Source organism: Ctenopharyngodon idella, chromosome 14, assembly GCF_019924925.1.
Source record: "Ctenopharyngodon idella isolate HZGC_01 chromosome 14, HZGC01, whole genome shotgun sequence".
In the NCBI taxonomy this organism is placed as follows: Eukaryota; Metazoa; Chordata; class Actinopteri; order Cypriniformes; family Xenocyprididae; genus Ctenopharyngodon; species Ctenopharyngodon idella.
This window is the reverse complement of record NC_067233.1, coordinates 24,882,457-24,898,672: the sequence shown is the minus strand read 5'-3', so window position 1 is coordinate 24,898,672 and position 16,216 is coordinate 24,882,457. Positions and strand designations below refer to the sequence as shown.

At 35.6% G+C, this 16,216-nt stretch overlaps 3 protein-coding genes across 5 annotated transcripts; 1 reads left to right on the top strand and 2 right to left on the bottom strand.

Annotated features, from left to right (window-relative positions):
• Positions 1 to 229: 229 nt before the first annotated feature.
• Positions 230 to 2,701, top strand: eif1ad (eukaryotic translation initiation factor 1A domain containing). Its single transcript, XM_051860910.1, has 5 exons — positions 230 to 372; positions 775 to 892; positions 992 to 1,100; positions 1,199 to 1,307; positions 2,199 to 2,701. Exons 2-5 carry the CDS (start codon positions 806 to 808, stop codon positions 2,431 to 2,433), a joined length of 540 nt encoding a protein of 179 aa, XP_051716870.1. The 5' UTR covers positions 230 to 372; positions 775 to 805; the 3' UTR covers positions 2,434 to 2,701.
• A 1,340-nt stretch (positions 2,702 to 4,041) lies between these two features.
• si:dkey-160o24.3 (N-acetyllactosaminide beta-1,3-N-acetylglucosaminyltransferase 2) lies at positions 4,042 to 6,461 on the bottom strand. Its single transcript, XM_051860057.1, has one exon. It carries the CDS (start codon positions 6,216 to 6,218, stop codon positions 4,809 to 4,811), a length of 1,410 nt encoding a protein of 469 aa, XP_051716017.1. The 5' UTR covers positions 6,219 to 6,461; the 3' UTR covers positions 4,042 to 4,808.
• Positions 6,462 to 9,311: 2,850 nt separating this feature from the next.
• Positions 9,312 to 15,587, bottom strand: LOC127494758 (uncharacterized). Of its 3 annotated transcripts, none has more exons than XR_007924965.1 (6): positions 15,076 to 15,587; positions 11,118 to 11,263; positions 10,934 to 11,011; positions 10,409 to 10,642; positions 10,201 to 10,293; positions 9,312 to 10,117 (listed from the first exon to the last, which is right to left on the bottom strand). XR_007924965.1 is itself a non-coding variant. In XM_051860909.1 (6 exons), exons 2-6 carry the CDS (start codon positions 11,132 to 11,134, stop codon positions 10,071 to 10,073), a joined length of 474 nt encoding a protein of 157 aa, XP_051716869.1. In that variant the 5' UTR covers positions 11,135 to 11,263; positions 15,076 to 15,587; the 3' UTR covers positions 9,312 to 10,070. The 3 variants fall into 3 exon arrangements, 2 of the variants coding, with proteins under 2 accessions (XP_051716869.1, XP_051716868.1); XM_051860909.1 differs by having other exon boundaries at positions 10,934 to 11,016; XM_051860908.1 differs by having other exon boundaries at positions 10,934 to 11,263; positions 15,076 to 15,580.
• Between the last annotated feature and the right edge of the window lie 629 nt (positions 15,588 to 16,216).

The following is a 16,216-nucleotide window of genomic DNA, read 5'->3' as shown; positions in this document are numbered from 1 at the left end:
TTGTTAATGATAATAATAATTAAGAATAATAATAATTATTATTATTATTATTGTTATTATTATTACTATTATTACAAAAATACATTGTTTTGACTAAATACTTTTAAAATATTTTACAGGACGTTTCATACAAATTGCGCCTGTGATTTCTTTCCTGTTTACCACCCCCTCCATAGACATATAAAAACCATAATATGTATTTATTACGTCTAGGATCCTGGCTTTTAATTTGAAATGTTCAAATCCTGTCTCATCTTCCGCGTTTCGCTTCACACTTCTTTGCAGAAGATTCGAGTAAACGCTTTCAATTCATCTCAATGCCATTAGTAAATAAACTCAGAATACAATTACAGGTTCATATACAGTTTCTAGGTAAGTGACTATGGATATTTGAGCTTTAACAATGTAGACATCGAAGGTTTTTATTTTTCAACACAGCATGAAGGCCACATGTTTCTACAGCATGCTTTAATTTAATGAACGTGTCTGCTACGTAATCATGTGGAATAGTTTGCTTTTTGAATATATAATATATTTTAATGATCATGATATAGTGTCCACTGGTTTCCAGTTGTTATAAATGTTGTATCATGGTGTCAAGATATGGTTTATGGATGATGATGTATTGCAAAGGCACACACTCTGTAACTGAGTTGGCCTTAAGGTGATAATTTGCTGTTTGAGAAAGTCCTATTTTGTTCATTCTTGACCATTCACATGCACGTCTCTTAACTCCATTTCTTAAACAAAAACAAAAAATGTTCTTTTTTTCAGGCGACACGTTTTTCAGAGGTTTATATCCACCATGTCAAAGGCAACCAAACGCAAACACGTAGTCAAAGAAGTTCTGGGGGACTATGTCACACCCACTGAAGACCAGCATATCATGAGGGTACATTTGCAGTAGCTTTTGTGATCTGCACAGCTTTGAGAACTCAATATTCTGATTATACCATGTTAGTAATAATTACACACCTCCTCCTCATCACAGGTCTTGGGAAGTAATGGCAATAACCTCCATGAAGCTGTGACTGGCAGTGGCGAGCGCTTCCTCGTCAGTATGCCTACTAAGTTCCGCAAGAACCTCTGGATCAAACGAGGTTAGTTTGTTCTGCCTTTCCTGGATATATAACAACTCCGTTCTTAAAGACACTAAAATGTTTTCACTATCTTTCTCTTTTTTTTTTTTTTTTTTTAGGAGACTTTGTCATTGTTGATCCTATTAAAGAAGGAGGAAAGGTGAAAGGAGAAATAAGCTTCATACTTTACAGGGACCATATTCAGAACCTGAGGAAACTTGGTGTCTGGTAAGGCCATTATGTCATTTTTTTTAGTACTTGATAAAAATTGTAGTTATGTAATCTAGTACTCATTTTAGGTAATGCATTCTGACTACTTTTTGATTAGATTACTATTGGCCTAACTCATTTATCACATTGATTTGAATAGGATAATTTCGTACAAAAAAAAAATTTGTATCCCCAGACTGGGGTTCGTGAAGGAACTGCAGGAGTTTGTGAGATTAATAAAAAGATATTAAGTAAAAATGTAAAATTAAAATAATTTTTAAAAATGAAAACAATCAAAATAAAACATTAACTAATAAAGATTTATTAAAAAATTATTTACAGGTACCTTCATGTCATGTGAACATTAACCGACATCAGCGAACCATGAACTTAATTTTATTATTATTGTTATTGTTATTAGTATTGACTTAATTTTATTATTGACCTAACTTAAAATCGAAGGGCTTTCTTCAAGTAAATATATTAGGGCAAAGAGGTTCAGCTGACAAAAAAGTTGGGGAATCCCAGCATTGCATGTAAATACGAAACAATATGAATTTTAATGATTGAAAGACAAAAGAATTCCGAATACATGGTTAAATGACTGATAATTTAAACAATAATTGTTCATCAGGAGCTGATTAGATAAGCAATGTGATGCAATAAAAACTTAAAGTGAAATGATTTCTGTAAATCCAGTGATTAAATGGTGTGAATCTCAGTTTCAGTGATAGTCACATGACTAGTGGCTGGTCTCTGTGCAATTCCTCAAACCTGGAAAACCTTCTGAACGTATATAAGCAGTACACATTTATTGAAAGGAAAATTTCCATTATCATGTGTTCAGATCTGTTCAAGAAAACAGAGCTGAAGTGTGCTTGGTAAACCTAATTTTCACATTTCACACAGGCCAGAAGGATTCCAGGAGGATCGCACATCCGCTGAGAGGAATGAGGGAACACCGAAAGAGAGAAGTGAAAGAAAAAACGAGGAGGAGGATGATGACAGCGACTCGGAGGATGACGAAAGCGATCTTTTTGTGAACACCAATCGTGCCACTGTTCTCTATAGCGAGAGTGAGGAAGAGACTGATGAAGATGAAGAGGATGATGAGGAGAAGGAAGAAGATAAAGGAAAAGCATAAACCAAGCAAACTGCAAATGATACTGGATGATGCTTACACTACAGCATGACCAAGACCAGTTTTCTATGATAATTAACCTTAATTGGGTTTAAAAAAAACAATGCCTGAGACTGAGATTTTCAGAGCTGAATCATTTCTAATGGATTTCAGATGGTGTTTCTGGTTTAGTTTAATGTGTTCCCAATCTAAAAGTCATTTGTGTCATTTGGAAACAGATTATGTATCATAATTCTTGTAAATAAGGTTTTGTAATAAACTTTGTTTTGTATGCTTGTTGTTTTGCCCACAATTTTTTCCATATAAAAAGTTTAAAGGTGCAGTAGGTGACCTGGGAAATGCTAACATTAGCCTGCTAGCACTGAAAGCATGGGCCTATTTTGTGTTTGCAAACAGCGATTATGTTTTTTTTGTGGGCGGAGCCTACCTGGTGACAGAAAATGACAGTTCTGCAGTAGCAGTCTATGGAAGCCATGGAATAAAAGAATTAAGAAAAGTTAATTTCGAGTTTATATCTCACAATTGTTAGAAGGAAAAACAGAATTGTGAGATATACTCATTATTCTGTCTTTTTTCCTTAGAATTGCAAGTTTATATTCCGCAATTCAGCCTTTTTCCCCTTCAGAATTGTGATATAAACTCACGATTGCGTGTTATAAAGTCTGAACTGGGAGATATAAACACGCAAATGCAAGAAAAAAAGTGCAAAATAAAAAATAAAAATCTTAGTCTATGTTTAAAAGTTGTCTATGTAAAATGTGATAGGTTTAAATATTATTTCATGCTGTTACTGCTATGTATGTCCCCTATGAACTGCATATGTGAATATTATGTAGACTTACTGTTTACATCAAATTTATGCTTTAATATTAGACTAATCATTGCAGCTTTGTGACTTGCAACATAAATGTGTTTGTTTAGCTCCAAAAGGCGTCTTCAACGACGGTATTCTATAAAAATGAAGTGAAAAATGAAATGAAATTTTTTGCATTCCGATTCTGATGTCCAAAGGTACAACAAAACATTTTTCTCTTATTCTGTGAATTTTGCCCATTCCACTTGTTACCGTTCTTTTTCTGCCACCACTATGCGCACACAGTGACATAACTGTGACGTCAAATTAGTCTATACCAGGTTTCCCAAACTCCATTCCTGGATCCTCCCCATGTCTCCTTTGTCTGACACACCCATTTCAGATCTTGGAATCTTGACTAATGAGCTGATGATCTGAATCAGGTGTGTTTGATTAAAGAGACATGGAAAACATGCAGTGTTGGGGAGGCTCCAGGAATGTGTTTGGGAACCCCTGGTCTATACGATCCCATCCAACCCTCCCTGCAAATCACTGTCCAAAGCCACGCCTCCTCCAAAATACATGAACGCACACAAACAACTGCTCTCAGGAAAGCATCAAAGGAGACGGCGCTAAACTACCTCATGTCTCAAAGCACATAACATTACAATAATAATGAACGTAAACAACTTGGAGAGCTTGTACCCGACTGCTGCAGATTCGTTTCGGCGTTGATGCTGTTGACATGGAAATGCATAATTGCTACTTTGAAGATGTGAACAGCTCCGATTGCAAACTGCAACCAACGGCAGCTCACCCCTCCCTTTCGAAGCAAAATAGAGAAGCTACGGTGGCCATCTGGCCAACACAAGACAAAGATGTCGTCGTCTGAGAAAGCAGAGAGTACATTAGACAGTCAAGCAATAAGGTTTCTTTTTACTTCTAACAAAGAATGGTCTCTGCTTCTAATAAACCAGAAGACTACTACTACTACTTCTAAATCGTGTGTGTTTTTTTTTTGTTTTGTTTTTTTGAGGCAGCTTGCATCATCACTACGTTGAATAAGCACAACTTAGTGATGAAACGCGCTATGTAGAGTGTTTGTCCATTTAGGGCTACTGTAGAAACATGCTGCCGCAAAATGGCTACTTGACATGGACAGGGACCAGCGGTGTATGAGAAATGGCTCATTCTAAGGTAATAAAAACAAAACGGTTCATTATGTAAGGTCTTTATATACCACTGAAAACATAGTTATGTATATTATATTGCATTTCTGTCAACAGATCCTCCCAAATTTTACACATAGCACCTTTAATACTCAGAGTAGTACATTTACATTAACACTTTGAAGGAATATTTGAATTCATATCTGTTTTTAAATGCATGTTATAGATCTTAATGTGAACGACTCATGCATATGTTTAATTATTTTGTTTGTATACAACTTGATCTTCCAATAAAATGCAGACTTTACGTCACAATATGGAAAAGATCTTCTGTTTCATCACAACTCAAAAAAAATGTTAAAATTAAAATGATTCAAAACTATAGCAGTTCATACAAAAGATCATGACATCAGTTTTCAACTGTTCAGTAAGAATGAGAACTGGGAGAGAAGAAACCTGTTGAGAACTGGCTTCTCTCCTCTGTACTCAACTTTTGTTTGGACTCTCAGCGTTGCATTTCTGCATTTAGGACTGGGCGTCGACGTTTCGGTCCAAAGTTGGAACATCTCAGCTGGACTACGCTTGTGCACCATGAGGATTGTGTGATTCGCACAGGGTTCCTTGGGCTCATCCTTGGGGAAGTCAAAGGTGAGGAAGGCAGGGTGGTGAATAATGTACACTCCCAATCTCTGAAGACACATCCCCAGGTAGACATCATCAATGGGGAACAGATGAACCCTTTGCGACACCTCCAAAAGCCTATGGGCCAGAGAACCAGAGTAAACCACCCCCCCTCCACCAGGGTATGATGGGTACAACCCTTTAAAGAAGCTCTCCGGAATGTAGTACTTAGTCCCACTGGAGCGCATTGGAGCTGCATTGTTTATCACGTCCCCCACAACAAACGTCTCCATTTTATTTGGCTTCCTGGATCCATCTGAGAAGCTTCTATTTGCCTCCTCGGCCAGCAGATAGTCTAGGAGAGCGGGCGTCCTCATAAAGATATCATCATCACCTTTAAAAATGAAACGGGCATGTGGGCATCGCCTTGAGAACCAGTTCCAGAACAGCACATCCTTCAGGGTGAGGTTAAAAAACGTGTCCATGAATTCCCATTGGATGATGTCACCATATTTTTCACTCTCTAAATGCAATTTCTCTTCAACATGCAAGTCTTTGGACTTCCCCAGAAGGAAGACCCTGCGAACAAGCCTTTGCCGCCCACTTCGGCTTTTTATCCTTCCTGAACGCCCCCAAGTTTCTCTTATCGCTTCTCTGTTCGCAAAATTGGCAGTCTGAGTTTTGATGGCCAGGAGTAACATTGGTGCCCGATCACAAACACCTAAAGCATCTATGATCAGCGGATAGTTTCGACAGTGCATGGTGGTCACAAAATCCTTCATCTGCGTTGGTAGAGTGAAGAAATCTGGCATCGTATTGCTAATCTTATAATCTGGAGAGCATCCATTCCTGCTTCTTCTGGACCTTTCCGATTTATAAGAAATACCAGGTGGGTTTTCAGCCAGACGAGGGTTTAGGATGGGGTTATGCTGGCAATCCGTCATATACTGCATGATGTTCCATAGTGCTCCACTATTTAGCTTGCTTCTCCAGAAGGTTTTCGCAGGAAGGGGAGCCAGATCTCTGGAGAGTTTGAGACCAGTGGCCGTAAAGCGTGTCAGCTGCACGGAAAGAGCACCTGGTGCGCCGTGTGTCATGATATTGCACAAAGTAATTGAGACATATATGTAGATTGGGAGCAGCAGTATGCAGGGCAAACAGCAGAACAGGATGCGACGGCGGTATCTACACAGACATGAAGCCATATACTGAGGAAAGGAAGATTTAAAGTTAAACTCAATCACTCAGACTGTCAATACAAGTGCCACTAGTATTATTACAGGACATTATTCACTTTTTTAACAAAATCTACAAAAAATACCCATAGTTTATTGTGGTACTTATGACAAATTCATTTTATTAAAATGAAAAAAATAAAAAAAATAATAAAAAAAAGTAAAAAATAAAATAAAAAATAAATATATATATAAAATGAAAACTAAAAAAAATAAACATTTTAATTTAAAACTATAATAACGAGAAAACTAATAAGATGAGACCGCAGTTTTCACGTCATTTCCCACTTGTGCTACTCTAAAACATAAAAGTAGCCTACTAAAATACAAGATATCGTTTGTTTTTTTTTTTCTTTTTTCTTTTTTGTGATCATTTTATTGTTCCAACAACGAAACAAAACTAAATACTTACACTTTAGACTTACCACGGTGTTCTGGTTATGTAGATCTGTTTTATGATGAATTTCGCGTCATCCACGCAATAAAAGGCTACTCATAAACAATGTATGCGTAAGATAAAAGAAAAGGATATTATATGGAATTAGTCAAAACGTCTAATAACAAAACAAACCAAGAAATAAGGTAAATTAAATTCCCCTGTACGTGTCTCGTGTACTGCGGAGCGCGTGAAGTGAGCTCAGGTGTGGGCGTGTGTGAGGCCACACCCGCGATACTCATTTGCGGTAAAAGATAACAAATTAAACAAGCCAGGGGCTAGTTGTCACACTTTTCACTGTAGTGAATATTCTCTTATTTAAGTCAAATTCTATAGACACAAACCTTAAAGTTTTAGGTACCTAAAAACTAGTGAACAGATGGAAACCATGGACAACGACAACTTTAAATAAATAAATAAATAAATAGCTTAATTAGGTCTAATTGTAGTTTTGACCTTTAAACCTTTAGTTTTTGAGATATATAGCAACCTCCACTCTTGACACCAAGCACTGTAATCCCCAATTTATTATTATAATATATAAACAAACATATGAGTTCCACCCTATCAGTATCAGATTTTATTGCAAAGAAGTTCTCTGACCCATATAACAGGACAACTGCTTTTGGGTGTTGTCGTTTAATTTACATATGCTTGATGTTGTTTAACAAGTGTGGTGAGTTGTCACCATTGTTGCACAGATCAGATTTCTGCATTACAAAACAATATCAGCTACACTCTTAAAAATAAGGGTTCTTTATTGGCATCTATAGTTCCATAAAGAACCTTTAACATCCATGGAATCTTTCCATTCCACTAAAGGTTCTTTATAGTGAAATAAGGTTCTTTAGATTTTTAGAATGTTCTCCACTCTCAACCAAAAATTGTTCGTCTATGGCATTGCTGTGAAAACCCCCTTTTGGAACCTTTATTTTTAAGAGTGTACATTGTTGATTAGAATCTAGAATTCAGAATGAAATATGCTTTTCATCAGATGGAATTGAGGACTACTGTATGCTCTCATCTTCTCTCAGGAAACTCACCAACAAATACCAGCTGTCTTCAGGCTGCTTGTTGATAAATGTGCTCCATACCAAACATATTTTGACGACAAATCACCACACAAACAACTAATCCTTGACAGGGTCTTGGTCAAACAAGTTGAGCTGGTTGCGGGGGCCAGTCAGGGTTTCTGTGGCTCTTAAAAAGCCTTGTTCACCCATACACAAACTAAGACCTCTTAAATCAGAGCAGAACGTCTTAAATTCATAAAGTTTTGGCAATAAATGTTGCATGCATTGCAAAAATGAATATCTTCCTCAGTGTTTTTGTCCTGTTTTCCAATACAAACATCTAAACATCTTTGAATCAAGATACATTTACTTGAGATGCAAATGTAAAATATGTCTTGAAAAATGTAATAAAGTGAGTTTAGTTTATGCTTAAAACAATGTCAAATATCTGTCAATGAGTTATGAAAACTTCCCTTTGAATTAAATTGATTTTCTGAGCCCACTGGCAGATTTTTGTTCTTGTTTTAAGCATAAACTTACTTCATTTGGATGTATTTCACAGAAAACCAGACTTCATTTTGTATCTCCAGTAAATGAATCTTGATTTGAGAATCTTTAGACATTTGCACAGGAAAACAAACATCTGTTGGAAGTTGTATTTTTAAACTCTGATGTGTTGTTAATACAACTGAATTCATTGTGTTCTCCCTAGACATTTACATTTAGAGAACATATTGACATTTTTTACCCAGCTAACAGGGAACATTCCCATAACTTTGACTTACATTCTTTAAAAGTTATGTAAATGTTAGGACAAAACATTCTTAAGGTAATGTTCTTATAACGTTATTAACAGTTAATATATGTTCTCATAATGTTGAGAGAAAATGTTCTTAGAATAACATTCTTGGAACGTCCTTATATCATTATTTGCTGAATGTTTTCGTAATGTTATCATAAAATGTACATCCATGAAACGTCCTTACAATGTAATTTGTACTTAATGAATGTTCTTGTAATGTGGAGAAACAACGTTCTTATATTCTCGGAACATCTTTATGATGTTATTAATATTTGCTAAATGTTTTCATAATGTTATCATAAAATGTTCATGTCCTTACAATGTAATTAATTAATGAATGTTCTCCTAATATAGAGAGAAAAAGTTGTGAGAACAACATTCATGGAACATCCTTACAATGTTATTTTTACTTAATGAACATTCTAATAACATTGAGAGAAAACGTTCTTAGAACAACATTCTCGAAACATCTTTATGGTGTTATTAGTATTTGTTAAACGTTGTTGGAATGTTTGCATAAAACATGGTGACAATTTGAATGAAACATCCTTAGAGTGTTAAATAACTATATTAGCATCCACACCAGCGGACAATATCATTCTGTTTCAGATTCATCTGTACTTACTTCAAACTACTCCACACATGACATGCAATATTATATTTCATACACAGACGCCGATAGAGAAGCTAAAGCTCTGTAGTGCAATTTTAAATCTGTCAAATAAACTTTATAATTTGTTTAATGTGCACTTTCTGTGAATTAAAATGAAAATATTAAATAAACTTAAAAAAACAAAACAAATGAGCTTGCATTTTTTGACTGCAAAAAGTTTAATTTCAATTAGTTTTATTTTCATTTAACTCAATCCCAAAAAGTTCATCTTAATTTCAACACAAACTCAATTTACAATTCTTAAAGAATAGTTATGAATATTCTATAGTCACAAAGATCTGGTAAACATAAATGCATGAATGTGGCTATACACTTAAACATAATAAAAAACTGCAAATTCAAGAAAAAGTTTAAAAGCACAAATAGCAAAACAGCAGACACCACAAAACACACACGGATCAAGAGGAACAGTTTTGAATTCAAGCTTTTCAATTCAAGTTGAAAACTTTTCACAATACATGTTGTTTCAAAGCAGCTTTACAGAAAATGCCTGTTTTAATGTTACAATTGAGGAAATATTCTGTTATCAGCCAGAGATGATTGTGTCACAGTAATATCCATATGGCAGTAATATACAGCTATAATATAGTACATGTTCGTTAGTTAACTTCATGTTTTCAGTGAAGCAGACACAGCGTACATGCTAGGCAGAAGTTACAACTTCTGCTCTTAACGATTACAATAGATGGATAATATTAAAATATTATAGGATAATATCTGAAAGTTTTGCATGTTGATCCAAAGTTGCCGTCATCTTCACATATGTTGGCGTCGCCTGAAAACATCGTAGAAACAGGAAATCAAAAGGAGAGGATTTCTCATAGCTGTGATGAGATCTGCTGCTGGACTCCTGAATCTTCTGCTGTGTGTTCATGTCCTTCTCTAAATCTTCTCATTCTCACTTTTCTGACACTTTTCTCACATTCTGATCTTCCTGTTTCTTTCCTAAAAGCATCACATTATTATCATCTTCACACTCTTAATATTTGCATGTCAAATCCATAATGATGATCATAAATGTCTCTGACCTGACGTGTGTCTCATGTAGATGTGAAAACCTCCTAACAGACCAAACAGAACCATCATCTGAAAACTCCAGACCAGCACAAACACCACAGACACTGAACACAACACAAATACGTCAACCAATGAACATATTAATCAATCAATCAATCAATCAAACAAACAAACAATGTTGTGTTGTTGATATCTGTAGTTGAACAGAAATAATCTCACCAGGACAGTGTTTTACTCTAATGCTCTTCTGTCCGTCACTGACGTGGTTCTTCACACTGCAGATGATGTTTCCATCAGTTTCCTCATTCAGCTGAATGGTGGTGTTTCCATCCATCAGTGATTCTCCATTCAGAGTCCAGCTGTAGATGAGCGGATCCCCGTCAGAGGAGCAGGACACTGACTTCATCCCATTGGAGGAGCAGCTGATTGACACTTCCACTGAGCCAATAGGAGCTGGAGGGTGGGACACATGACAGTCACATGATAAACACAGACACATACAAATAAACATGGCTTGTTTTTAAAATAGAGCCTAAATACTGTAAATAAATATCTCTGACATATAAAAAAATCTAAATAAACAGAAAATCAAGTGCAGTTGCTTTTGATGAAATTCTTCCAGATGTTCAATAATGAGCTGCATAAAAAAAAACCTTCACAGAGATTCAACTGATTCATTTTCATGAGAGTGAGATCTTTGGAGATCATGAGATTGTAATGAGTCTGATGAGAGAGTTACTGTACCTTCAACATTCACTTGAAGATCTGCAGATGTTACTGTGCCGTCTGAGCCCTCGAGTCTTAAAGTGTAATTCCCTGAATCTGCTCTGATCACACGGTTTATTATCAAAAACCTTTTAATGACTGTCACTCCAGTTCTGTTATTAAAAAGATCACATTCATTCTTCTTTATCATGGCACTCCTTACTGTACAAGCTGGATCATCTTGGTTGTTGTTTATTGTCTTTAATATCTTCAGTCTATATTTTCTAGTGTCCACCATCAGCAGATTGAGTTTGTGTCCCAGAGCTGCGTAACAGGGATCTGACTGATTAAACCTGCAGTTAAACTCACCTAAACAGAGAGAGAGAGAGAGAGAGAGAGAGAGAGAGAGAGAATTGAATTTAAAATGTTCTTTATTACAAATTCACCAAAACAGTTTACAAAATATAAATCATGATCATTTACACACACACACACACTTTATTTCACCATCATGTTATAAAAACATTTTATAATTGATAATACTCAATAACAATTAATAATAAATCCAATATACAACTTCTAACCAATATTGATTTCATCAAATTTTCAACAATACCAGTGAAACACTAATTTATCATCATCATTCACATAAATAAAATTTACATTTATGCACCACTTCCTTTTAAAGATTAACATATCATTATTCATTTTATAAAATTCATACTCTATTTTAACTCTAGATTCCACCAAGGCTTTAAACAATTCTACTATATTTATTCCTCCTCCTTCAATTTCAATTTTATATGCTTTCCAAATACTTTGCCTGACCAATTGGAGAAGGTACAGCACTCACTTTGAGACTTAAAATATTTAAACCCAAAAATGAATATTGTTTTTGGAAAGTTCCAACCAAAACCTTTTAAGATATTCTCCAAAAAATCCAAAAGAGGTATAATTCTGTAACAATCAGAAAAGATTAACAACAGTATCTGGTACATTACAAAATTTGTAAACTGAAGATATGTTAAGGTTACACTTAAACAGGAAAGTTTTCGCAATACGTGATATGCCATTGTAAATCTCCTGATTGTTTTGGCAATGGACTTTTATAAAACAAATGCCATGAAGGTGATTGTATATCAGGGACAGATAGACAACTCCTCCATTTTGTGTCTATCTTATCCTTAAAATGTTCACATAATCTTGACTTCACACATGCCATATATAAATGTCGCTTATTACTTTCTAAAAAGGACACATTGAAGCTCTCGTAAAGAAAAAAGTTGCCTTACAGCCCCATTTTCATGCCAATTATGTGGTGTAACAAATACTTCAGGAAAAAAACATTGATTTGAACCACTAACAAAAAAATCTTAAAGAAACATATTCAGTGATGTAGGAAGTGATGATTTTAACTTTCTTAAAACGTTCTTCACAATCCTTTCTGACCTTCTCCCCATTTGTTTAGTAATTTCTTGTACAGAAAACTATTTATTTTGCTCTGTGTCAATTAAATCTCCCACTTTTAAAACACCAGATGAAATAAAAGTGTTGATTTCAATATTTGGCAAATAAGATTGAGGACATAACCACGAATTATAAAAAAGTGGTTCTTTGAGACTAAAATGATTCTCTCTTTCCACCTTAAATATACTCCATGCTCTTAAAACAGATAGACAGAACCCATTCTCACCAAAACTTTCGATTACATTATTAGACATTAGGAATAATTGCCTGTCAAGTCCTATTTTACTAACAGCTCTGCTAAACCAAACATAATCCATGGCTGCAGTTCGGTGTTATAAAGCAGTTTTTGAGCCGATTGTAGTCTCATAGCTTTCCATTTAAAGGTTAAATCAATGAGACCTTGACCACCCTCAATCACGGGTAAATTCAGTATGCCTGGATGAAACCAATGATGCCCTCCCCAGAAAAAGTTCACAAAATGTTTCTGGAGCAACTGTAAAAGTCCTGCTGGAGGATCTAAAACAGTCAGTCGGTGCCACAACATTGAAGCAGCTAAATTGTTTACCACTAAAACTCTGCCTCTATATGATAACTGTGTTTGAATCCAACTCAATCTCTTTAATCTTCCCAGTATTTTTACAACTACTCCATCCCCGTTCTTCATCATAAATTGTGGAGTTCCAAAAAAAAATTCCAAGGATTTTCAATCCCTCTGTATTCCAGTGGCATTGTTGTGGGAGATGAGGTGGAGATTCTTCCTGCCACTGACCACAAAGTAACGCTTCTGTTTTATTCCAATTTACCCGTGCTGAAGATGCTTTTTGAAAAAAGTAGTCCAGAAGCTTGCTCAGTTGAAAGATATCTTCTTGAGATCTTATTATGACCGTAACATCGTCAGCATAGGCAATAAGCCTAACTGTAGTAGTTTCCGATATATTGGGATTGAGGACTGAGATACCTTCAACTTTTCCCTTAGAACTATTAATAAAGGTTCTATAGATATTACATATAATAGTCCTGAGAGGCTGCATCCTTGTCTTATACCTCTATGCACAGGAAAGGGTCTTGTTAAAATTCCATTTATCTTCAGCATGCTGTAAACATCTGTATAAAGTATCTTAATCCATGAGATGAACTGTTCTCCAAATCCAAAAGCATTAAAAAGTTAACCATGGTCGACTCTGTCGAATGCGTTTTCCTGGTCAAGTGACAAAAGGCCTACATAAAGTCCAGTAAGATGTAATAAATCATGCACAAGAAAAAGGTTATCAAAAATAGAACTTTTAAAATGCAATAAGACTGGTCTTTATGAATTACAGAAGCCATAACCTTCTTTAAGCGATTTATTAGTGCCTTTGAAAGTATTTTATAATCTATCCCTAAAAGGGAGATGGGACGCCAGTTCTTCAAGACTCCTAAATCTCCTTTCTTTGGCAATAATGTTATTACAGCTCTTCTGCAACTGAGAGGAAGTGTTTTTGATTTTTCACATTCAAGAAACACACCATGTAAATCTGGTCCAATCAATGACCACGAAGCCTTATAGAATTCAGAGGTCAGTCCATCCAATCCCAGAGATCGTCCTGCAGACTGTTGTTTAACAGCCGCACTCAATTCTTCAAATGAAAGTGGCTTTTCTAATTGTATCTTCTCATCTTCACTCAATTTTGAAATTTTCACCAAGAAAAAAATCCATTGCCTCAGAATCACAGGATTGAGTGCTAGAAAGTTCTTCATAAAAAGACAAAACTTGCAAAATAATTTCTCTGTTTTCTATTGTCTCTCTTCCATCAGGTAATTTAAGATGATTAATTAATTTCTTTTCTCGAACCTTTCTTTCCAAACCAAAAAAGAATGATGTTGAACAGTCCATGTTGTTAAGTTGAGTAAATCTTGTTTGTACAATTGTTCCTTGATCTCTTTCTTCATAAAAATGTTTCAAAAGAAAATTATGTTGTTCAAGCAAATCCACACTTCTTGTTCCTTCTCTTTCACTTATGGAGCCATTCAATCTCATAATTTCTTGCTCCAGCTGTTCAATTTTCTTCTGAATTTCTTTTGTATTATTGTTTACATACTGTTGACAAAAGGACTGAATTTGAATTTTCCCAATGTCCCACAATTGACTTAGGGATTTCTTTCTCTCTCTCCAAGCTCTCCAAAAGAAAGTGATTGTTGAATCAACTGTTGTTGAAATGCCAATAGGATTTATAAGTAGTGTTCAATGTTGAGACTATGACAGAGACATAATAATGATCAGAAATTGGTGTAGGATTAATTTTACTTTCGAAGAATTTTCCTCTTCTACATTTCTGAATGTATATCCTATCTAGTCTAGCCCTCGATATTATATTGGAATTCATTTTCAGCCATGTATGACTTTATTGTAATACTCCACTAACACACACTGTTTAGACCAGAAAACACTAAGGCCTGGTTTCACAGACAGGGTTTAGATTAAGCCAGGATTAGGCTTTAGTTAAATCAAAACATTTTAGAAACAATGGCTCTGGCATATTTTAAGATATGTCAGTACAAGTTGCTTTCAGTAAAACACCTCAAACATGCATTTTAGTCTGAGACTAGACTTGTCTGTTGAAACTAGATTACTGCAGGCATTTTGTTAACACTCTTAATGTAATATTACAGTGTTTTTATTTCAGAGAATCATGTGATTAAACATCATGATCAGTTTGATCTGAAAGTTGACTCACATGCAGCAGTTTGCAGCAGCAGCAGCATCAGTCCAAAGATGAGCATCATTTCTCTAAAGTCCAGTTTCCAGAAGAGCCCAATCCCAGCAGAAGAGTGTGGATGCAGCTTCAGATGGAGACACGAGTGTCTGTTCTTCAGTCCGTCTGTGTTCTGGCTCTCATGAAGCTCTTCACGGTGAGACTCACTCTGGACTGAACCATGAGGAAATATCTGACTAATTTAATAAGAAACAAGGAAGTTGCCTCATATAGGGGAAGGCAGATGATGTTAGTTTGCACTGAAATACAACAAAAAAAGACAGTGAAACTAAGAGAAAAGTGTAAAAAGAAGTAACATTTTCAAGTACACTTCCTAAAAAAGTGCTAATCTTATTTGAAGCAACAAGAGGGAAGATTTGTTTCTAAATTAGGTAAAATTACTAATTACGCAACCTACTTTTACAAATTCAGATATTTTACTCCAAGTCAAATAAAACAGTGTCTTTACTGTATTGATGAAATTATTTAGACCAGGGGTTCCCAAACACATTCCTGGAGCCTCCCCAACACTGCATGTTTTCCATGTCTCTTTAATCAAACACACCTGATTCAGATCATCAGCTCATTAGTCGAGACTCCAAGACCTGAAATGTGTGTGTCAGACAAAGGAGACATGCAAAATGCGCAGTGTTGAGGAGGCTCCAGGAATGTGTTTGGGAACCCCTGCGACAGATTCATTGAGAGTAAAACCAGAATAAGCCCTACATGTGACTGTTACAGCAGGCTGTTTGTGATGTCTTCCTCTCGTTGAGTGAGTGTGTGATGATGTTTTAGTGTTTCATGTCTGTAGAGAGAGAGAATGAAGAGATGATTCTGACCTTCAGCCCGTCTGGACTCAATCTTCTGTTTACTGGACCTGAGACTCACGAGACGCGTTGAGTTCTGGAGCTGCTCAGAGCTCATAGAGAGCGACACCTGCAGGAGGAAACTACAACTACAGCTGGACTCATTTCATCACGGCCCGCTTTGGTAAGTTTAATTATTTTTCATTTATTAACTTTTTATCTATCTGCATTACGAAAAAAAAACTATTTTCAGCTGTTGGGACTATTTTGTGGGAAATTAATTGCTTAGCCTACGTAATTTCCGTAAACAGAGATAC